Source organism: Rana temporaria, chromosome 3, assembly GCF_905171775.1.
Source record: "Rana temporaria chromosome 3, aRanTem1.1, whole genome shotgun sequence".
In the NCBI taxonomy this organism is placed as follows: Eukaryota; Metazoa; Chordata; class Amphibia; order Anura; family Ranidae; genus Rana; species Rana temporaria.
In genome coordinates this window covers 78,915,232-78,939,313 of record NC_053491.1, presented here as the reverse complement: position 1 = coordinate 78,939,313, position 24,082 = coordinate 78,915,232, and the positions used below count along the sequence as shown (strand labels likewise).

Sequence of the window (24,082 nt, the reverse complement as noted above, 5' to 3'; positions counted from 1 at the left end):
AAGTTCAACCTATGTGTGTGATTATATGTCAGTATTACCTTGTATACCCCTGTATGTTGTGGTCGTTCAGGTGCTTATCTAATAGTTTTTAGAAGCCATCGATGCCCCCTGCTGAGACCACTGCCTGGAGGGAGGGAATTCCACATCCTTGCCACTCTTACAGTAAAGAACCCTCTTGCAGTCCAGGGACCTCGCCTGTAGAATGCACTACCAACCACCATCCGACTGGAGTCGGACCACTTGGCCTTCAGGAGAAAGATTAAAACCCATCTCTTCTGAGGTCAAGGGGTTCCTTACCCATGAAATAGATACAGCGCCCAGAGGCGATTCAGTTTGCATGTGTTGCGCTTTACAAGTTTCTCACTCACGTAATTTAAGGTTAAACCTCTTTTCTTCTAATTGTAATGAGTGGCCACATGTCTTGTTAAACTCCCTTTCACAAAAAAGTTGTATCCCTATTGTGGGGTCACCAGTATGGTATTTGTAAATTGAAATCATATTTCCTCTCAAGCATCTCTTCTCCAGAGAGAATAAGTTCCTTGCAAAGTGAAGCTTTATTTCATTTACTAAGCTATGGGGCAAATATTCTTGCAGAGTTCAACTGTGCTTGCTTCAACTCTAATTGCCTTTTAGTAAAATAATATCCATTGTAATTATAACTTGGAGAATAGGAGTTTGCCTATCTCTTGTCTTCACTGTTTTGTGGGAGACTTGCAAAAAAAAAAGAAATGGAGGGAAGAAAAACACAGGCAAGCTAGTGCAGTATTGGTAATGTAAATACAATTTATACTTTTAAAACTGATTATCTTAAAGGGGTTGTAAAGGACTTTTTTCCCTAAATAGCTTCCTTTACCTTAGTGCAGTCCTCTTTTACTTACCTCATCCTTCCATTTTGATTTTAAATGTCCTTATTTCTTCTGAGAAATCCTCACTTCCTGTTCTTCTGTCTGTAACTCCACACAGTAATGTGAGGCTTTCTCCCTGGTGTGGAGAAAGCCTCTTGAGGGGAGAGGGGGCGAGCAGGCAAGTCTGGACACTCTCTACTTTGCAGATAGAGAAAGGAGCTGTGTGTTAGTGGGCGTCCTGACACTCCTGCTCGCCCCCTCCCCCTTCAAGAGGCTTTCTCCAAGAAATAAGGACATTTAAAAGCAAAATCGAAGGATAAGGTAAATAAAGGAGGACTGCACTAAGGTAAAGGAAGCTATTTAGGGGGGAAAAAATTGTACCTTTACAACCCCTTTAAAAGAAACACTGATTTGATGAACTCACATTTTGTGAAGTTTGCGAAGGACACCAGAATTGGTAGGTAGGGAAATATTCTCACTAAAACTCTCAGGGTTTGCCCAAATCCAGACTGGGAAGTGAAGGGGTATTTGTGGTCAATGGCATAAACAAAAACGCATCTAGTGGCACAGGTTCTTCAGTCGTAAAGATGGATGTAGTTAAAGAGGTGATTTGTAAAATATATGCTATATTTCTGTACAGACAGGTTTTTTCCCAACCATTGGCCACCAATATCTTGAAGCATAGCCATGCCCCTGGACTGGCCCCTTTCCATGACAGCCTGAGTCCCAGTCCTGGCAAAGTGTTGGGGGCATATACTTTCCATCACACAGGGCTGATATCCAGAAAGAAGTCTTGATGGATTCTTGGCAGAACCACAATATAGATGTGCAATCACTGTGAGCAGTTCCGGGACAAGGTCATCCAGTGCCCAGGGAAAAGATGCCAAACCTCACCCACCCACCCCAGTTCATGATGTGCAAGCATAGGGGATCCCACGCCCAGCATTCACTTGCTTGTCAAAATCACTGCTACTGTCACTACTTCTGCCAGCCTTGTAACAGAAAGAAGGTGCCCCCCATCCCTACAGTAAACCATTGCGCCAACATCACTTGTCCCGGCCCTGACTGTGGGTTGCTCACTGTGACCCATCCACTATTCAGAAATTGGATTGGATTGTGATTGGAGGAGGCACGAATGAATGTCACAATTTCCACTCCTCCAAACACAGCATTCTGTGAAAAGAATACAAGGCGCCAGAAAAGTGTGAGCTTAAAGGGGTTGTAAAGGTTCAATTTTTTTCCCTAAATAGCTTCCTTTACCTTAGTGAAGTCCTCCTTCACTTACCTCATCCTTCGATTTTGCTTTTAAATGTCCTTATTTCTTCTGAGAAATCCTCACTTCCTGTTCTTTGGTCGGTAACTCCACACAGTAATGCAAGGCTTTCACCCTGGTGTGGAGTGTCGTGCTCGCCCCCTCCCTTGGACTAAAGGAGAGTCCTTTACAACCCCTTTAATGAAGGTAAAAGATTTACAGAGAGCGTCAGCATCCAGAGATGGGGTATAAGATCCTGACCTCCCTGGGGCCCTAAGCAAAGCGACGTGTCACATTAAAGTTGAGGAGCGAGTTGAGTTGAGAAGCCAGCCAGCGAGTTGAGTTGAGAAGCGGGGTGAGGGGTTGAAAATTACTCCTCACCAGACGGGGCCTCTAGTAATTTGGGGGGCCCTCCGCAGCCTTGCGGGGCCCTAAGCGGCTTGCATAGTGAGTCTATAGGGCGGATCGGCCCTGGGTATACTTCACTGGAAGTCATTTATTTTTGCAGTGCAAAAACAAAATAGTTTTTGGTTGGATTTCAGCTTTAAATCATGGAACTTCAAAGACAGTCAGTAAATAGACATACCTAGTTAATGTCGTTTTAAAGCTGTTCACATAACTAAGAATAAAACAAACTCACATTTACTGCCAACCACAAGATCACTTTTGGCTGCAGGCATGTATTATTTAATATGATGTTCAGATTACAGACATGACCCTTGTTTGTGATTGAATACAGGCATGAATGAGTTAAGCTGTCTTTCTTTAGAACATTATACCACTCCAAATCCTAACAGATCTTTTCCTGTTCTATAAACATTTTTGTTTCTCTTGTCCCAAAGGGCGTTCTTCTCTGAGGAACCTGAACATTGAAATTACATTGTTGCAGGATAAAGGATTGTTTTTAACGGTACATAATTTCCTGAACGTAAAACAAAGCAAGGGAAGTGAAGAAACTGCAGCTGCACATTTTAAAATCCCATAATATCAAAGAACAGAATGAGTTTCTTGTAGAGCAGTGAGAAAACCAATGTACGTTATTATGTCTGCTGAAAATTGCAGAATGTTTATTGTTTTAAGGTGTTTTTTTAATTTAGAGTGGACCTACCCCCAAACGTTACAGCTTTGCCTACATAGATAGATAATGAAAAACAGAAGATCTAGAATATTTAGGATTCCTGGAGAAATGAATGCTCCGGACTCCCTCCAGTGCTGGCCACATGTGCAGGCCTCGGCACCCGGTCACATGATCGCTGCTGAGGAACAGTCAATTTAAAATCAAATTTTTGTCTTTACTAGATATCACATGATCAAATGCCTAGTCTTTCAAGGGCGCATAGGCCAATGTTTTCTCCTAGTTGCAGATGTTCATCTTTTAAAAACAATCTTTATAGATAATGTCCAGATTATAAACTACAGTGTGCCTATGTTAACATTCCAGTAAATAATTATTTTTAACAGCATATCAAATCCAGTCACATGATACAATGGATTTTGATGGGTTTTAATAAAAGTGTGCCCAAGTTCGATGGACCCCCCCTCCACTCCCCCAGTGGTCTGCACTCACACTCTGATTGAAATGAATCCTTTCCAGGCATGTTTATATCATCCCCCCTTCCAGCCAGATCACAATGATCTCTGTCCGGTGGTATGGCCGGTCTTAGACTTTGTGAGACATAAACACATCAGCGATTGCTCTGCGTATGTCCAGGTGCTTTTTCAGTAAAAAATACTGGAGGACATGCTGGAAGTTCAGTAATTTATTGACTTCAAAACCCAGTTTATATTGACTATTCCACATTTCAGGTTTTTAAGAAAAAGCTATAAGTAACCCTTCTTTTCAGTAGAACCGTTGAGTTGCTGTCCCCTCGTTGGTGAACCTTCTGCAGTTTAGTGAAATGGTTACAGATCCAAAGAGGTTCTTCACTCATTACAGATCACAAGGTGTGTCAGTACATATGCAAATACACCTAAATGAAGCCCTAAGCTAGATCGATGTAGCACTCACCTAGTTAGGCACATTTCGTTTTTGTCACCTGCTGCAACCAGGGGAGCAGTAATTGTTTGGTCTGGTCTGTTCAGCATTATGGTTGCCTCCAATGGGTCGATTGTATCTGTAGAACTAGATGTCCAGAGCATCCCACCCCCACTCCTTACATCAGATGTCAAGAATCTCCCACCCTCCCTTGCATCACAGTGCACCCCTTTTACTTTCTGCTGCTGCAGGGAAGAAGCTGGGGGCAGAGCTGGGAAGCAGAAAGTGCTGGGTCTGGGGAAGGACTATAAGAGGAGCTGCCGAAGTGTGCTGAATGCTGAGACCGGGGGGTGTGGAAATGAGGATGTGCTGCAGCTGCACAGAGATGCTCTGTAGGAGGAGTCCGGTCTTCCTCCCTGCTGCCGACTGCTGAGATAAGGTAAGGGTGGAGATAAGGGGGTTCCGCAGCTGCAGGAGAAGTGCGAGGGCCACATGAAATGTCCTGGTGGGCTAAATTCGGCCCTGAGGCCTTGTGTTTAACATGTGATCTAGAAGCAGTTTCTTGAGCTTCGGGAAGGAGAATTCAAATGACCAGCCTGAATATTGAGCAGGGCCTAGACTAACCCCTGGGGAGGTGTGACCAGACAGTGTCTTGGCTGCTGTTAAATAGCCTGGAGCCATGGGGAAATTGCCCTTTTCCACTGTTAATGGATGGATCTGTGAGATGAGAGAAGGGTTCTGCATGCCCCTGGCTCCCTTTGGATCAGATACTGGATGTAGCCTTTACAAGAGGCTACACCTGTGGACTGATCTTGTCCCAGGATTTTGTGAGTAGAGTCCCCTCTCTGTGTTGCACCTCCAAGCTACTTTATGGTCCCAGCCATGAACCTCTGAACCTATGGACTATCTATACCTGTGCTAAATCTACTTCATGGTTCCCAGCCATGAACTTATAGATGTTTCCAATCTACCTATAGTTGTGGTTCTGTTACTGAGAGAGAGAGAGAGAGAGAGAGAGAGAGAGAGAGAGAGAGAGAGAGAGGTGTCCTCTACTAACAATACTCGATGTTGAGAGTATCCCACATCACCCACGCACAAATTTCTACTAGCAAATATACCTTATAAAAAAGATAACCCCTAGACCAGTGAAGATGTTTTGGAACTACATTTCCCATGATGCTCAACTACACTGCAGAGTGCATGAGCATCATGGGAAATGTAGTTCCAAAACATCTGGGGTGCCAAAGTTCCATCACTGCCCTGGACTGATCAATGAGCCACAGTTAGTGGACTGTTGTTGCGTGCCTGGCTGCCTCTGCACTACTTTTGGGGAAGCAACCTGAAAATTCATGGTGGCCCCTATGGGGGTAGCACTACGTTGCAATGTTTTTCTTTTACCAGTCCTCTCTTGAAAACCAGCTGCCTATACCACTGTATTCATGAGTTTTTTAATATGTGGCTTTCTGAAGGTCACCTCTAATAATACATTTTGCCATCATATGTTTACTAACAGTTTCTCATATTTGTGATGGGTTTACTTACACATATAAAATATAAACAATTTATGAATATATGCACAGTATACACTATACTCTGACACTTTTTCCATTAGGCGTAATCTTTCCGCCTAGTCATCTATATCTAACTTTGCTCTTAGTGATCTATGTTTTTACTTTGTTTGGCCAGTGTCAAGAGGAGTATTAAACATTGATCCCGTGGTATCTTAAAACTCAAGCGTGCATGATCCTGGCAGTTTGGGGCCATCATATCGCTAGTGGCAAATAAGTTGCTTTTAACTCAGAGAATCTGAGGATTGCACTGACAAGACTTAAGTTTACATTAATTGAAAGTGACTGGTCTCCCCATTTTTCTTACGAGCCGTTCGAGTAAAGATGTGTGATTATCTATATTGAGGGTTAGATTGAGGTCATCTGGTCAACTGTTTATTTAGATTGCATTTATAACACCCCTATGTAAACTAGGTCTATCATTTGTCATCATCATTTACAACACTTCATCATTAGTTTCAAAACAGCACAATGATCAAAGTGTCATGCAAGCACTGTGTCAGTAAACCGCTAAGCAAACACTGTGACTGCGCTAATGCCAAACAACATGTTCTAACTAATATAATTTTTATATAATTCCTTAAAACAAAAACACACCAGTCATTTAGTCTCAATCAGCTTTAAAGTCTACAGTATATATGGTCAACATTTTAAATCATAGATCAATTTCACATGGTATTTCAATTATTGGTAGCCTACTAATCTTAATGATCTTGACGTTTGTAAACTTTCTTTTTAAGATCCTCACATATGTTCTTCTTTAAATTCTGTGACATATATTCATTATGTCTTGTGGGTAGACACTGCTGTGTTTAACATTTCACAGAGCCTGTGTTCTACCGAAAACACCAACTAACCAAAATCTCCAACCACGTCACTTCTGGTGACTCTCCAACCACGTCACTTCCGGTGACTCTCCAACCACGTCATTTCCGGTGCCCGTCCAGCAGCAATAATTGGAGATTTCGATGATTTGCCTGTTTTCACAGAACACCGGCAGCGTATACAACACAGTACATGATATAATCAGTCTACATTGTTAGTCCACCTGATACTAACCAACAAGATGGCCGTCTCTAATGTAGCGACAACTTTTTTTCTCCTTACCCGGTGTTCTGTCAAAACAGGCAGCTGGTCCGGTACCATACTTTATACGCTGCCGGTGTTCTGTGAAAAAGGCAACTCGTCGAAATCTCCAATTATTGCTGCTCGGACAGGCATCAGAAGTGACGTGGTTGGAGATTTTGACAAGTTGGAGTTTTTGGCAGAACACCTGCCTTCTGAGCTACAGAGGTGGGGAGAGGAGGCATTTCAGGAGGTTGAGTCAGTACAGGAATCACTGCAGCAAGGTACCATGGGATATATAGTCCTTAGAAATTAAAAAACAAACAGCAGAGAAGAAACTGCAAAGCATGCAGAGAAATCCAGGAAAATGTGGAAAGAAATGGCCACGCAGACAGGCAGAACTCATAACACGAGAGGAGATTTTCCAAGAAAGTTTATGTTGGATTTTGAGAAATAACTATTGCGTACATCCCAACTTTTTGAGATGGGAATGAGGAACACTTATTAGCAAAAGTATTTAGGCATAGGACACAACCCTACCAGCCCCCTTAAAGGAGAATTGTATATATATAATAATATTTAAACCCACATTTTTTTTTACCACTATTACTATTCCTTTATACTTGCTTTTTAAATTTACAAATGCAGCAGTTTAAAAATTGGATGAAAGGTTTATTATTTTTATTCAGGATTTATATAGCACTGGGAAACACTTTTTGAAAGATAAAAAGTGCATTTTATATACAACTATATAGATCAGATCAAAATGAGGAACAAGTGAAGAGGGACAGAGGGACTTTGTTCCATATCAGGGACAGTTCCTCAAAATCAGGGATAGTTGAGATCTATGCTATTGTTTGTATTGTTATTACAATACTGATGTTATGAAATGAAAGTATTTCATTTTAGAACATCAGCATTGTAATAATAGCATAGCATAGTTACCATTTGTCCCTGATTTGGAACAAAATACCTCTGTCCCTCTTCTTTTGTCCTTCATTTTGGTCTTATTTAGAGTTGTAATATAAAATGACTATACATTTCCTTTAAAGAAAAATAGTAAAAAAAGGATGCCATTGTTGCAATCTCCTGAAAATACTAATTGTCTGGCTGTCAGGGTTGATGACTTGTCATTGCCATGTAACAAATATACATCTAGGACTTCTCACTGTGCTGATTTACATATGTGATTTGGCCCAGTGACTCCAAACGTATTGAAGACACTAAGTTAGCATGATAGGCAGCTAGCATTTTCAGAAGGAGGTCACCTTCTGTATTCCTTTCATGACACGTTTACTGTACAGTAATCAATACAGACTGTGTACATGATCCTCAATATGGAGCTGAGCTAAGTTGCAATACAGAAACATTCAAGCTTGATTTTATATGACAAAACGTGTGATACAGAGATAGAAGTTGATGTGCTTTATAAAACAGGCCCGTTTATTAGTCCCACTCCCAACCCAGCTGTGAGCTAATCAGTGCTTGCATATAAATATCATATATTTACAAGAATTTGTAAAAAAGCACAACTGAAGCTTATAAAAGGCATGAGCAATACATTCACATATTACTAACCCATCATAAGCCTGGACAATTCAAACTGAACATACTGTATATAAAAAAAAAACACATGACCAGAAGTTATTTTCAGTAAAAGCGGCATGACAAAACAACCAGTAGATCAGAGGTAAAGGAAGCCAAGGTTACATGCTAATCTTTTCACGGTCAGCACAGTGGTGTAGTGGTTAGCATTTTCTCCTAGCAGCAAATAGAGTCGCTGGTTTGAATCCTGAGCATGACACCATCTGCCTGAAGTTTGCATGTTCTCCCTGTCCCTGCGTGGGTTTCCTCCCACACTCCAAAGACATGCTGGTAAGTTAATTGGCTCCCGTCTAAATTGGCCCTAGTCAAGCATGTCGGTACCCTTCGGGGTATGACCACGCTATATCAAGATACCTCTCAACTCAATCTTTTCACATATAAAAGCTGAGCCTGGCCCCATTCTCTCCCACCAACCAACATATAGGCCCTTCCATATGATGGCCAATTTCACTGAGCAATAGGGAGGCTCGAAAGATGGGAGAAACGTGGCAAACTTGACTTTTGCTAATAGAAATTTATAGATAAAGTTGGTTGCCTAAATCTCATTCAAGATAACATTGGATTATGTATTTTTTTCACTAAACAATAATTCTGAATTACCCAAATTTGTGAAAGGTTTACATTAAACTAGCCATTACATGGAGATGTACAGAATGCTTGTTCTTATTATGCACAAAAATGTATCATGCAATAACAGATAACAGAAACAGGTGAAAATTAGGCTACAACAAAGACCTAAATGAATTGTTTTGATCCATCTATTAAAAGTTAGAAAGTGAAAGCAAAATTGTAAGTGCTTCACAGTGAAAAAAGGTAAATTGACTGGCAGGGTAAATATTAAAGGTACTCCACCGACATTGTGTAGTATGCGCCTAAGGTGCCTAAAAGTTCTTGTAGGGAATTTCAACAGCCCTAAAAATCAGTGTGCTCTATTGTGCAAATAGCAACCAGCTCTTGCTGCTACCATATCTGTCCCCCACCCCCCTTTCCATCCAGTTTACTTATCACTAAGGGGGCCTTATTTTCCTATGGTGAGGTTTAAATAGCGGCAAGAGTGAAAGCAGAGTTGAAAATCACAGGAGCTGTCACTATGTGCCTCACATTTATAAGGTTCCCGCTAGAGGAAATCAGGTGACAAGTAACTGGTGGTCATTTCTTCACAATGGACATGGCAATCTTATATCCTTATATCTGCAGGTTTTGTTTAAGTGCCTTCCTTCCAGTAATGCAGTTCTGAAGTTCCATTAATTCCAGTAACGCCCCGACCTTTCGCTCTCTCTGACTCTGGCAAATGTCAAACTCTAAAGCCCAACTCCAGGAATTGGGAAAAAAACCGACCCCTGCAGTGGGCCACCCTCCTCCCCATGTATGAAAGGGTTAAATAATCATTATTAAGGGTTCTGGAATATTTCCCTTAAGTCTCGTACACACGACCGAGGAACTTGACGGGCGAAACACATAGTTTTCCTTGTCGAGTTCCTTGTTAGGCTGTCGAGGAACTCGACAAGCCAATTTTCTCCATTCCCGTCAAGGAAATAGAGAACATGCTCTCTTTTTGGCTCGATGGGATCCTCGACAGTTTCCTTGTCGAAAAATGTACACACGACCGGTTTCCTCTGCAAAAAAAAATCCCAGCAAGTTTCTTGCTGGTTTTTGCCGAGAAACTCGGTCGGGTGTACGAGGCCTTATTCCACACTTCAGAAGGGTCGCTCCAGCAGAATCCCTCCAGTGGTGTGACCATCCCCCCGCAGCCTAATTTCTAAGCTGCAGTCACGCACTCGACCCCACCACATACCCAGGGTTATTAGTTCTGTATTGTATGTATGGGGTATGAATTAATTGGGGGCGCTAATACAATGTGCTAAATTTAATACATATACAAATAAAGTGCGTAGTAATTGGTAAATGATCCTATGTGGAAATTACAGTGTTTGAAAATATTTAATCAAAAACAAAGCGCATCAAAAAATCAAAACACAGAATCAAGAAATGTATATAAAGAATGTCCATAAATCTTTTGTGATGCAACTCTGGTCTTTACACCATCTCCACTGCCAACGACTTCATGAGACAACACTTGGTGAATAAGGGTAAAATTCCTACTCACCAGACCACTGTGACCTCTTTAACTAAAAAGGTGGAGTTTTATGTGATTGTGGGTCTATGATCATTGCTGGTATACACCAAGAGGATATGGCTGGAATCTGGTTAATACTCCACCGCAATGTCATTCAGAAAAAATGAAAAAGCAGGGCCATAGCGTAATACAGTTTTAATAAAAACAAATAGTTTAAAACATAAGCCAAATGGCCGCTTACTTTAATATGTGCCTTTACACGGCACTGAAGGTAAAAGGCATCTGTTACCAAATAGAGATAATGAGCAGCCGTCCCGCTCGCGCTATGTGGATCTGCGTGCGTTCCACTGCCATAGTATAGAGAAACCAGAAGTAAAAACGCCTTGACGTACGTTTCGTCCTAACGACGTCATCAGGAAGCGCCAAAATCTGTATTGTATGTGACTAGGCCAAAGAACAACAGACAGACTGGAGGTTCAGGGAGAAGTGGACAGCAAAACAGCGGATAGTGTAAGAAATTCTGCCTCTTTGGTACTCCCTAGACATAACAAGCATTTAACCCTTGCAGTGGGACCCATTCTTGTAGTTGGGCTTTAAAAAGACCATAACACCAACCTAAAAAGAAAACTGCAGGCAGTAAAAATCAAGCATTTGAAATGCTTACCAACAGTGGTTTTCCTTTCCAAAATGATTTTTTACTCACTTGCAATGTGCCTGTGATCTTGCTAGAAAAATTGATTAGTCAATTCCCTAATACAGCCCCTTGCATGTCATAGACCTCTCCTCTTCTGGGAGTATATAATTATTCTTTGTGCTGGCCCAGCTCCTCCATTCCACCCTACATAACCTTTTATGTAGCAGCCAGGGTGAGAAGTGAAGAGGAATACTATGGAGTGTCATTTTAGTGACAGCTCTGAGTCTACTGGTGCTGCTGACTTCACATCCAAGATGGCGGCTCCCAGCATTGATTTTGGATGTCTACACAAGGGAGGCTTTTACAGGTAAACAACAAGCATAAAATACTTGAAATGTACATGCTATATTATATTGAAAGGTGTGGTCTTGTGACAGATCAATGAGAAATCACAGACTCAGATCTCAGCAGTGTAACAGGTGCTTGAACCTAAGCAACATTAACTTCTAATACCTCACTATTGAATGGAATTCTCTTATTTAAATGTGAAAACACTAGAGCCTTACGCCCCGTACACACGGTCGGTTTGGTCCGATGAGAATGAACCGAAGTTCATTTTCATCGGACCAAACCGACCGTGTGTATAGGCTATCGGTCTGTTTTCCTTCGGGCCAAAATTTTAAAACATGCTTCAAAACCGAACCGATGGACCGCTGCCCCATCGGACCAAACCGATGGTTAGTACAGAAAAGCATCGGCTCAGAATCAAGTCGACGCATACTTGGAAGCATTGAACTTCATTTTATTCAGCACGTCGTGTGTTTTACGTCACAGCGTTCTGACCCGATCGGATTTTGAACTGATGGTGTGCACAGACATCAGGCCGTACGGCCACTTCAGAGGTGAACCGATGAAAACGGTCCGTCGGACCATTCTCATCGGTTTTGTCCGACCGTGTGTATGGGGCCTTAGGCTGGCCACACATGAAATTAGACCGGTTCAGGGGGACTGGACACTTTTTGATCCATTTGTGGCCACTGCAGTTAAACAAAGGTCAGTTACCAACTGACTTCTGTTAAACTGCCCAGTCGAATAAAAGCTGCTCAATCAGTGCTGCAGGCAATAAGCCGCTGCGCTGATCTGTGTATTTTGACAGCGGGGGGTTTCCCCATTGTCAGAATACAAGAGCGCAGAACGGAGAATTCCCCCATCCACACATTTAAGGAGGATGAACCACTGGCTGAACAAAAAAATCTGAACCCTGTATGGCCAGGTTTATAGGAACACAGGTCAAGTAGACATTGTACAGTTCAGGGATATGCAAACTGAATCATGCATATAAATAAAAACAGAGTGTAAAGAGACTGGAAATATTTTAGGATTGTCTAGTGCTTAAACAAGCATTTTTTTCTACACCTATATACCAAAGCTCCAGTCAAGGTTTTTATATATATAAAATATTTCTTTGCATTTTTATACATGAAATTGAAAGGTGGACTTATCCTTAGATTTATTTATTCAGTTTGCATATTTGTAATCAATGACCTCGCTCAGAAAAGGCACCGTCCTCCAGTATTTTCAAGTTCAAACCTACAAAGTCACTCGATTTCCTATTATTCACAGCTGTCTTTAAAAACCTAAGCCTCAATTTATCAAATGGCAAAAAAGTGTATTGTTATTCCACTGTGGATGTTTATGTAGATGCTTTCATTAACTATTTATAGATGGTTCTTTCTCGCAATGCAACAATTCCAGGATCATCGCGTTTGTTCATTTCTCATGAAAACTTGTTTTTGGCAATCATTTATTAGCATGAAACATAGATATATAATACTGTATATAATTAAGGGCTCTACAAGAGTACTAGATGCTCAGATGAGACCTCAAACAGTATAAACAGTATTAACAGTGCAAACAAATCAGTATAACTATTTTGGTAAAGGGGCAGTCTTCCCAAAAGTGATAGTTTAGTTATATGGGAGGAGCCTCATGGGTTGAGTCAGTCCAGGATAATCCAAAAGAAAGATCTCCTTGCCACTTCTAGGTGTTTGAGCTCCTATTGTTACATTTAAAGTGATTGTAAAGCTTACACCTCTTATGTGGTCCCCCGTTGGCACTCCTGGCTTCTTCCCCCACGAGTGCCCCCATAGAAAGCTGCTTTCTATGGGGGCACTCATGCGGGCTCAATCCCGAGCAACCTTGTCTGCATCTATTGATATAGATAGCATGGCTCAGGCTCGCCCCTCTACTCATCACAGAATTTAATTGACAGTAGTGGGAGCCTCCCTCCCTGTGAGGAGAGACAGAGACACTGATCTCATGTACAGCACTGAATCGAAATCAGACTCAGGTAAGTACAAAGGGGGTCAGGGGAGATCCTGTGACACACAAGGTTTGTTTACCTTAAAAGAGAAGTATAGTATATATATATTTTTTAAATCACACTTACCTAGGTGAATGCAGTATCGATGTGATGCTGCATCTATTCCCCACCGTCTCTAAGGCTGAGAACTGAGTGATCAAACACTGTTGATCGTTCTGTTATCCCCACTGCTCTGAGCAAAGAGTGGTGACTCTCCACCACTCGCTGCTCTGCCCCTCCAGCACTCACTGAAGCGCTGGGCTGTGGAGGGGGCAGAAACAGCTGGCTCACACTCTCAGCGGCTCGCTCAGAGGTTGAGCCAGGTGCCGGTCTAGGCTTCTGGGTGGATCCTGACCATGTGGGTGTGATCTTTCCCCAGGAATGGCTTAGTGACGTCAGATGACAGCAGGCTTTACAGCTTTGGCTGTGCTTCTCCTTTAATGCACCACCTTAAAAAAAATAATAATAATAATAATGGAGAATTGAGAACCTCTCACAATAGTTATGGCCATGGTATGTATGCCAAATAACTCAAGCCCAGATATCCCAGCAATAGAGTGCCTGACAGATATAAGAATTTCAGGTAGTTTAATTTTCTAGCATCTACCAAAAACTGAAATATCATCCAGCTTTTTCCTTCTTAAAAAAAAAACCTCTAACTGCATTTTTGATCCACCCGAATCCACTATCTGTGTCCCTAGTCGGTGGCACCTCCAGGAGTAGAGATCAGTTATTCACACTGCAGTCTATATCTGAACTGTTTGGTCCTCTCACAATGACGTCATCACGCTGTGCAGCCTTTTGGAGAGTGGGAGGGCCAGTCACTCGGGTGGCAACGTGAGTACCCGCATAAGGAACCTTCAACTTTGTGTTAGAAAGAGGAGAGGACACTAGACCTGGAGCCTCACGTGACCACATATTTAGGAAAGTAAAAGGAACTTTTGTATACATTTAAATTAGAGGAGATGGAAAGTAGAGTGTGCATGTGTCTAGGGGGATCTGCCCAGAGGACATCCTTAAAGGTAGTAAGTACCCTGCTACACTGCAGCAAGAATGGCTGTCCATCAGTGATCTACTTAAAGGGGATTTCCACGGTTAGTAAAAATCTTGAATCTACATTTCACCATAGTTACATTGTGACAGACTCACCCGGGACATCCCCGGACCCTCTTATGTCTAAAATCATCCTATGTCCACTAGGGGCATAGGATGACTGAGAAATGATATATTGGACTACCTGAGATGGGATTATTATGTAATTATTATCCACAATATATTCCAGGATATCTGTAAAGAACTATTTACTGTTTGTTGATTGTGAACTCAAGGGGTTAATTGTAAGAGTGACTCATTCATAATGTTGGGACACATACTGTTAGATGCTAATGTCCTCACCTCCAGCCATCTGTCTGTTCTCTCTGCTAATTGACCCTGCTATTGTGTGAAGATGTCCTGTGTTACACTTATGATAGTGTGAATTTTATAGCAGGTGAGCGAAGGGAGACGCGACGTCTACCATGAAAAGGTCATATCTATGAGTCGCCTAGTCTGGGTAAATGATTAGTTAATTAGCTCATGTTAATTTATGTTCTGGTTACCTCCTCTAACTGTATATAAGGTTGTATTCTTGGTTCTATTAAACACTCCATGTTCAGCAGACAAACAAGTCTCGTCTCGTTGTGTGCTTGTGAGCAGCTGGAATATCTGATATCTATATCCAGACTGATAGGAAGCGGTATATGACGGAAGCACTCAAGTGGAGTGTGGGACGTTCCGTTACACATAGCTGTTAGTATAATTACATAGCTGTTAATAACTAACAATCTCTAAGGCCTCGTACACACGACCGAGAAACTCGACGGGCGAAACACATCGTTTTGCTCGTCGAGTTCCTTGTGAAGCCGTCGAGAAACTTGACAAGCCAATTTTCTCCATTCCCGTCAAGGAAATAGAGAACATGCTCTCTCTTTGGCTCGTCGAGTTTCTCAACAGTTTCCTCGACGGAAATGTACACACGACCGATTTCCTCTGCAAAAAAATATCTTCTTGCTGGTTTTTGCCGAGAAACTCGGTCGTGTGTACGAGGCCTAACAGCTTACTTATAACCATCACCTTGTCGTTGAAGTGTTAAAGAGGAGTTCCACCTAAAAATGGAACTTCCTCTTAACCCACTCCTCGCCCCCTTACATGCCACATTTGGCATGTCATTTTTTTTGGGGGGGAGTGGGGGCTTCAGGAGAAGGGGACTTTCTGTCCCACTTCCTCCTTCTGCCGAGGGGCTGGAAAGGCGATTATCTTAATCGCCTTTTCACAGCCCCTCCCTGTAGGCGAGCGCCTGTCCAATCGGACGGCGCCGCGCCGCTCGCGCATACGCACTGCCGCTCGCGCATGCGCAGTGGGTGCCCGGCCGTGAAGCCGAAAGCTGTCACTGCCGGGTGCCCACACCAAGAATAAAGATGCCGGCCGGCGAGGGGGGGCGAGGAGCGGAGCCCTGGCCGGCGCGTCGCTGGAGCCGTGGAGCAGGTAAGTGTCAGTTTATTAAAAGCCAGCATCTACACTTTTTGTAGCTGCTGACTTTTAATAAACTTAAAAAAAAGGTGGAAAACCCCTTTAAGTCCATCTCTGCATTAAAAAAATGCTTTGTTAAAGGGCACGTGATACTAGATTTTATGTATTATCACACTAGAGGTGAGTGTAAAGCAATACAGAAAATAATCAGCATCCCTCTGAGACATCCACAAAAAGGGCACTGTCATAGTCTATGACAGACTCCCATTGGCATCTCCTAAGAGAGGTCCTTGCTATTAATAGTTTAGCGTTCTGCCTCTCCATATGCAGACACCAGTCCTTAAAATATGCAGCCTTCTACAGTTTAATAATCCTGTGTTATTAATGAATGAATCAATTATTTAGTCTGTCTGCGAATCAACCGTAGTAATGTTATGAATGCAGGGAAAAAGAATCACTATATCATTAAAGCGTAGCTGACTGACTTCTGTTGCTCTATCCTTCCGAATGTCCTTGTGTCATTTGCGTGGACACACTTTGAGGCATAAACAAATTTAAACTGACCCATCTTTTAGCCTGAGATCTGCCATGTCAGGCACTAACCTCAAACCCTGTGAGCTAATGAGCTGTGGGACCTCAGAAAGCTGGTTGGGATTTGGGAGAGAGATGTTAGAGATCGTGGCATGCCTCAATACACATTGAATGTGACAGGCCTGCGCAATGCTTCCAAGAAAGCCATGGTGTCTGATTCTGCTTTCATGCTACAGGGCAAACTCATTTCTCAAAATTGCTTACAAATGATTGGATGATGAAAGTCTGCAGAATTTCTGCTCATTTACTAAGCTCTGGAGCAACTTGGCTTGCACAATTGATTTGCCTTTAGTAAATCAACCCCAAATTCCTTCCCTTTTCTAAAATGAGAAGAAGCAAGCTTGTACTGCTGTAATCATGGGCCGAGTATGGAAGTGGGTGCCAGTGCACCAGTGACTCATTTAAGGAGAGGCTATGGTTTCCCTGGGTATTTTTCTTAGACCCCTTTCACACTGAGGGAGGTTTGCAGGTGCTATAGCGTTAAAAATAGCACCTGCAATCTGCCCTTAAACTGCTGATCTATTCACTCCAGTGTGAAAGCCCGAGGGCTTTCACACTGGAGCGGTGTGCTGGCAGGGCATCAGAAAAAGTCCTGCCAACCGCTATTTTACTGCCAACGCTATGGGCGTTGGCAGTGTGAAAGGGGTCTTAAACTGATCTGTGCCTAGTTATGAATTATGTACTCTATGATCCATATACTTCCAAATAGGGAATAAACTCCTGATCATTTAGAAGGTCCTACAGACTTTCAAACTTCTACTTGATTGTATTGTACTTATTGATTTTCTTTTCATCTTTGCTTTACTAATTGACAATGATTCATTTCTCCATGAGACGGCGTGTAGCCCACAGGCCACTAATTAAGAGAATATATATACCTTCATGTCAATGACTGTTTATATTGATTACTTGAAGACTGCTTTTAAAAACAGCATGACTCATGCAATCTTATTGGAGTCTGAAGCACACTTTATACCTGACCACTAAACTGTAGTCACTACTGTAATGTTTAATAGTTCAAGATACTGATGAAGCATATTCATTTACAGTGGTTATGATTCTGACATAATAGTAAAACCACCACACTAACTACAATATAAATGTCTATATAATGGGATGGGAGACAGAGGCTGAACATAATCCAACCATCAATCCAACAAGCTCTATGTATTTCATGTTGCTGAGGATTGGAACTGCTGCTGAATATCAGCACTGATGAAGCAAGAAAGAAAAGAGTAGCTGGGCTGCGGGTTTATTATTAATTAGATACATTGTAGGGGAGGCCATACAAGCTGCAGCACAGCAGAAGCCACCACTGTCCACTGTGTTCACACCGGGTGTTTGTATTTCAGTGGGGATGTCGGGGAACGCAGTACCAACACCTCCAGCACTGAATGTCTGCAATGGCAAGGAGTGCTAGGGTGTGCTGGAGGGTCTATTGACGCTGGCTGCTGGGGGATCTATTTTGCAGTTGGGAATTTATTTCGGTTTGAGGGTCTATTGTTGCTGGGTAGTTCTTTTGTTGCTGGGAGGGATCTACTGCCGAGGGAAAGGTCTATTGTTGCTGACTCCAGTAAGATCTGTTGTTGCTGCTGGGGTTCTATTGTTGCTGGGGTGGTATTGTGTTTTGTTACTGGGGGGGGGGGGGGGGGGGGGGGTCTATTGTTGAGTGGGGGATCTATTGTTGCTAGAGTGGGGTCTATTGTTGCTATCGGGGAATACTATTGCTGGGGTGGGTTCTATTGTTGCTCATTGCAGGCATCTGTTTTACTGTCTTTCTTGCTATCATTAACAAATTTCATATAAATTACTTAGTAGCACTAAATGATACTTGGTTCTGTATACTCTAAAAAGTGTGGTACTTAGAGGTGGGTAGGGGGTGGGACCAAGGGACAGTGCTCAGAGGTGGGTAAGGGGCAGAGGTGAAGAAAGACTCAGAAGGGGGGAGTTCCTGCACCTATTCTTTGAGAAAAAAACTCTAGTTCAGACAATCTATTTTTGAGTTGAATTAACCAGTCCCCACTAAAGGTGGCAGCATGACATTGTCCCCATTAATTCTACAGATATCACAGAATGTAGTGCTGATGATATCAAGCAGTGTACAATTGCAGATGAAACAAATAGAGTTGTGAATGGTAAGATGTAGTGTGGAGCATGGGTACAATGGGCAGCTTTACTGGTGGACACAATATAATGTAGGTACCCTTTTATTTTCCTCATTGAGACAGATTTCCATCAGTTGACCTTATGTAAGTGAAGCTTTAAAGTGCTGATTTAAGTTTGAACCTAACATTGGAAATTATATTACTTTTTACAAACAAAATAACAATACAATAATATCATCTGTCAGTGGCATCCATAAGGCAGGGAATTTTCCAGGGGTTACCCATTCTTGGATTCACTTCTTGGGGTATGGCAACCAAATTATGGGGGTATAGTGCTGTATCTCTAAATAATTTTAAAGCATTGAAACACAATGTACTGCATTATTATTCCTAAAATGAAAGCTTACTGCATATAGCTAGATTGTGTATTCGTTGATTTGACATTTTATATAAAGAAAAGTTATAAAATTCCTTATGATTTTCTTCCAGCTATTCTTTTCCTGGCTATCCATTAATAAAGTAATACCATCCTATGAAATCATACTTGTACTGAGCAGGACTGGTAATTGTGATGACAGTTTGATGAAGGTGGTATGGAGACATATTGGGTAGTCTATTGTGGGTTTGACAAACCCTGCCATAAGTTAAAGATATGCAAACCTGTCAAATAATACAAGAACAGTGACACCAGGTCTTGAGAGGCCATTGAATTATAGTCCAGAGAAGTTGGAGCAGAGGAGCTCAAGCAGTGTATATATCTTTCTGGTAAGGCTGTTAATGAAAAGTGACTGCAGGGTATAGGGAAGGAAATTAGAAAATGTTCCCAATGCTGCCATTTGGACTAGATGGGAAGAATTATAGCATCTCAAAAATTATAACAATCTTTGTAAGAGCCACATTAAAAATATGGGATGCAGAATAAAAAAAGGGGAACCTATCCACTATAATGGGACCAATAACCCCAACATTTGCCAATCCAGAATTTCCACCAGCCTTAGCAACCACAAAGTACTTAAAATGAAATATACTGGAGAACGCAAGGGTGGCCCAGATTCTAGTGGAAGGGAAATTACCAAAAATGCAAGATTTGGGTCCCGAACATAAAAAATAAATGGTTACAATGCCAGCAATTAAAAGCATATATTGCAACAAATATAGTATTACCTTCAATAAATAGACCAAAAACTAAATTTGAACAAATTTTAGATGAACAAAAATCAACTAAAAAACTATCTAAGATATCTAAAATTTGTTCAAATTTTGTTTTTGGTCTATTTATTGAAGGTTAACTACTCCCTTCAGGACCCCTAAGAGAACTAACGGGAATGAAAAAATGGGAAAAGGAAATAGAGAGATCAATATCCAAGATAGGATGGGAAAACATATTTTCAATAATTCATAAAACATCTAAAGCAAACAAGTACCAAGAAAGAAATTACAAAATAGCAGATGGTATTGGAGCCCAGTAGCGCTAAACAAAATAAATAAGGGACAAACAGATATTTGTTGGAGATGTAAGGTCGAAAGGGGGACTATGGATCACATTTGGTATAGTTGTCATTTGGTGAGAAATTTCTGGGAAAAAGTTCATGAGATATACTGGAAAGTGTCGGGAGTAGAGAGGAACCTAAATATAGATATTTCATTGCTATGTTTTATTCCAGACTCAATAAAGAGCATTAAGAATTATATTTTTCATCATATGACAACGGCAGCTAGAACAATAATAGCTCTTAATTGGAGAGTAAATAAAAGCCCAAATATAGCAGATTGGATATGTGAAATTAACGAAATACAATATATGGAAAGACAGATAAGAGAAGAAGGATATATAATTAGTCAAATGCCAGAAATATGGCAACAATGGGACAAATTTCGGCTCTTGGAAGGAATAAATGAATATATATATAAATGGGAAATAAGGAGAAATACGAAGGGGAAATGTAAAGGAAGCGGAAAATTAGAGAGAAACAAGTGGGAGATGTGTGTTTTTTTTTTTTGATGAATGGATGTGAGGACAAATGGATATGGAAGACAATAGGAGTATAAGTAGATAAATGATGAAGGGTATATTGTTTTAATGAAAAAGGAATTAGTAGATACTTATCAAGATTCGGTATATTGAATAATTAGTGGGAACAATGTATATTGTAACTGAATCTTGTATAATTGTAAAAGCTTTTTGTATTTGAGAAAGATTAATAAAACCAAAAATTATAATTTCCCTGAAATTCATTGGGGCATGGACTGATTTTATTGGAGCAATATTCCCTGAAAAGTGCCAACTAATATCTTAAAACTATGGAAATACTGCTATTGGTGATGAATGTTTTTGGCTACAGTAGGCTGACAGTGGCCCCTCCCAATAGACAATAAATTATCATCTTCTTGCATGCTCTCTGATAGGCAGAATATTAGATAATGAGCTTCCTTAGGTCAGGCACTGATCTGACTGGTGCAATGTTTTCTGGAAAGCAACAGCCAGTGTCTTGGTGCTATATAAGCAAATTGATGAATAGAATCAGTTGCAGAGGACTATCAGTGATATGATGGACACATTCTTAACATAACTCTGTGGACTACCACTGCTCCCTCCCTAATAGAGAGAACCATGACAGTCTGGACATTCCTGACCTGGGTAAAGCCAAACAAACAGACACCCCCCTCCACTCTCATCCTACTGCAGGACTCATTAAGCATATATTATAATATATAAAAATGTAGGCAGAAAGGTGGCCTTGAGGAGAAAAGGTAGTTGTTCATCCCTGATTTAACAGCCAATACTGTAAAGTAGCAAAATGTACTTGTGTTGGCTAATGTGCTAAGTGCAGTCAGATGGCAAAATTTATTGGAGGGCTAAGGAAAAAAAAGCTTGTCGTACTTTGATTAAGAATAATGCACTTGGGCAGGTTGTTTGTGGCTAGGAGTTGGTTAAAACTTGGCATTCAGTCAGAACAACAAGTTTCTTCTCCAGTGTACAGCAAACACAAAATGGTACAAGGAGCTTGGTACACAGTTGATCTCAACTCCGTGTTAGCTTCAAACTTTAAAATAAAATCAGTGCTTGATATGTACGAGATATAGATGTAAAACATTCTAGATGTATTCTTAGGCAACATGTTTATGCACTAAATTTTGTTCAAACAGTAGATACTATGGGGAGGATTTAATAAAGGCAAATAGCAGTTGCTCCAGGGCTTAGTAAATGAGGTAAAGCTTCACTTTGCAAAGAGTACTCAATCACATGCGAATAAAAAAAAGCATTTTTGCTTGAACATGATTGGATGATGGAAGTCAGCAAAGCTTCTGCTCATTTACTATGCACTGGAGCAACTGCAACTGCAGTATATACATCTTTAGTAAATCAAACCCATAGCGTAACATTCCGTAAATTACAAAGAGTACGAAATCCAGATAGCCATCCCTGAAAGCCAACCTACAAACTTATAACATTCTGATAAAAAATACAGGCTTGCACACATTAGCAGACCGATTTAAAGTCAAACTCCCACGCCATGGCACCTCTGCAATGTATAAACTATATAAGCACCCAATATGCGATTTAAAGTTAACAATTAATGAGAGCTGAGTATACGATTAGTATTCTGTACATCAGATATTGTAATGTTGTAAGACTTTTACAAATGATTTACAATAAAAAAAATTCATATGGTGAAGCACAATACTTTACAACGTATTGTTTTAACGTCACGAATTAGACCTCACCCTAAACCCAAGACCATAATTACTTAACATGCAATAACTGATAGATAGTTATGCCACTCAATGAGGTTGATTTACTAAAGCAATTGAGAAAGTTCACATTGTATGTTCATTTAGCTTAGTGAGTACGGCGAAGCTGTTTTTCTTTTTATTTCTCTTGCACGATTGAGTATTTAAAGTGAACACAGCTCCACTTTATTTACCAAGCTAAGGCTGGTCATAAATTATATAATTTTCTTAAAATTTTCTGCACAATTTTCCTTAGATTTACCTTCAACTATATAGTACAAGGGCCTGCCTAATTGGATACAATTGAAAATGTTGTTTTGTTTTGACCTCATATTATATGGTTCTTGGTAAATCTAAAAGAACATTGTACAGGAAAATTGAACATGTATGGCCAGCCTAAGTGAACATTATAAATGAATGGGGGTCATATAATCCCAGAGTGGTGCTGGGAATATGATGAATTGTAAAAAGTGCCACGTCCCGAAAATTGATAGATTAAGAAAGATCTTTTTTAATCTAAGTGGACATTAATTTTAGTAAATCAACCCCCAATGTAAGATGAACATATTTAGCTGGACTGGAGCAAAGAGGAGATATTACCAATAACAATCAATCAGATTGATCTAGCTTTTATGAATCAGCACCAGACAAGATTCAGAACTGACAGTCAATCAAGAAAAGGGCATTCAATCACAAGCAGACAAGAGACAGGTGTCTTATAGAACAGGTGGGAGGATATAAAAAGAAAAAGCTATCTACGACAACGCTCAAGGGAGCAAATAAAAAGAAAATCCGACTACTTACAGGAGCAGACTTTTCCGTTAACTTGGAACTGGGAGAACAGGTGACCGAGTCTGTCTTGTCTTTCATCATGTTCACTGTTTCTTTGTTAAATGTGTGTATAAAATCCCTGTCTCATCCCTCACATCCTCGTGAGAGTGGTTTGTAGAGACTGCATACCACAGAGATTCAAAAAAAAAAAAAAAAAAGCAGTCCGTTTAATGTTAAAAAAAAATAGTCAAAGAAAAAAGTCAGAACACAGGGAACTCTTTGAACAGCAAAGCCAAAAATGTCTGTGCAGCATATTGCTACAGAGAACAGCAGTGAGACTTCCTCTGTTTCAAGTGTAATTACACAGAACGGAACAGGAACAAGTAGATCAGCGAGTGTTCTAGCAAACCCAACTCCACTTTTTACTTTTGTAGTCTGCAAGTATGTGGAAAAATAAAATACATTGGAGAAAGTATATATATTTTTAAATATAAATAAATATCTAATATAAAATATATAAAAAAACATTTTTTTTTGTCCTACTGGAGGTGGGTGAGTTTCTTGATAAAAAATAAAATAAAATACAAATTCAGTTAAAATAATAACAGGTTATTGATATATTTAAATAAAGTATATCTCTTATTAATAAATGTGGCATACAACGATTGTTATTGAATAGATACAAGATATACATAGTTCCCAACTGTCCCTGATTCTGAGGGACTGTCCCTGATTTGGAGAAATGTCCCTCATTCCTCCTCATTTGTCCCTCATTGTGGTCTGATCTATATAGTTGTATATAAAACACATTTTTTATCTTTCAGAAATTGTTTCCCGGTGTAAACCTTTCATCCAATTTCTAAATGGCTGCTTTTGTACATTTCTAAAAGCCAATATAAAGGAATAGTAGTGGTAATAAAAAGCCCTTGTGGATTTAATTAACGTTTTTTTGGGTTAATTCTCCTTTAAGGGGGTGTGGCGGGGGTGTATCA

General features: G+C 40.6%; 1 protein-coding gene across 6 annotated transcripts in view; it reads right to left on the bottom strand.

The window, feature by feature from the left end:
* TJP1 (tight junction protein 1) overlaps window positions 1-24,082 on the bottom strand; it is a 539,980-nt gene that overhangs the window by 313,811 nt on the left and 202,087 nt on the right. Inside the window, exon 1 of one of the 6 annotated variants that reach the window (XM_040342803.1) lies at window positions 23,124-23,255. The exons of the other annotated variants lie outside the window; for them this stretch is intronic. Within the exon in view, the coding sequence (XP_040198737.1) occupies window positions 23,124-23,192 (69 nt within the window). The 5' untranslated portion in view covers window positions 23,193-23,255. Of the gene's footprint in view, window positions 1-23,123; window positions 23,256-24,082 lie in introns of those variants that run through there. 6 annotated transcript variants of the gene reach the window in all.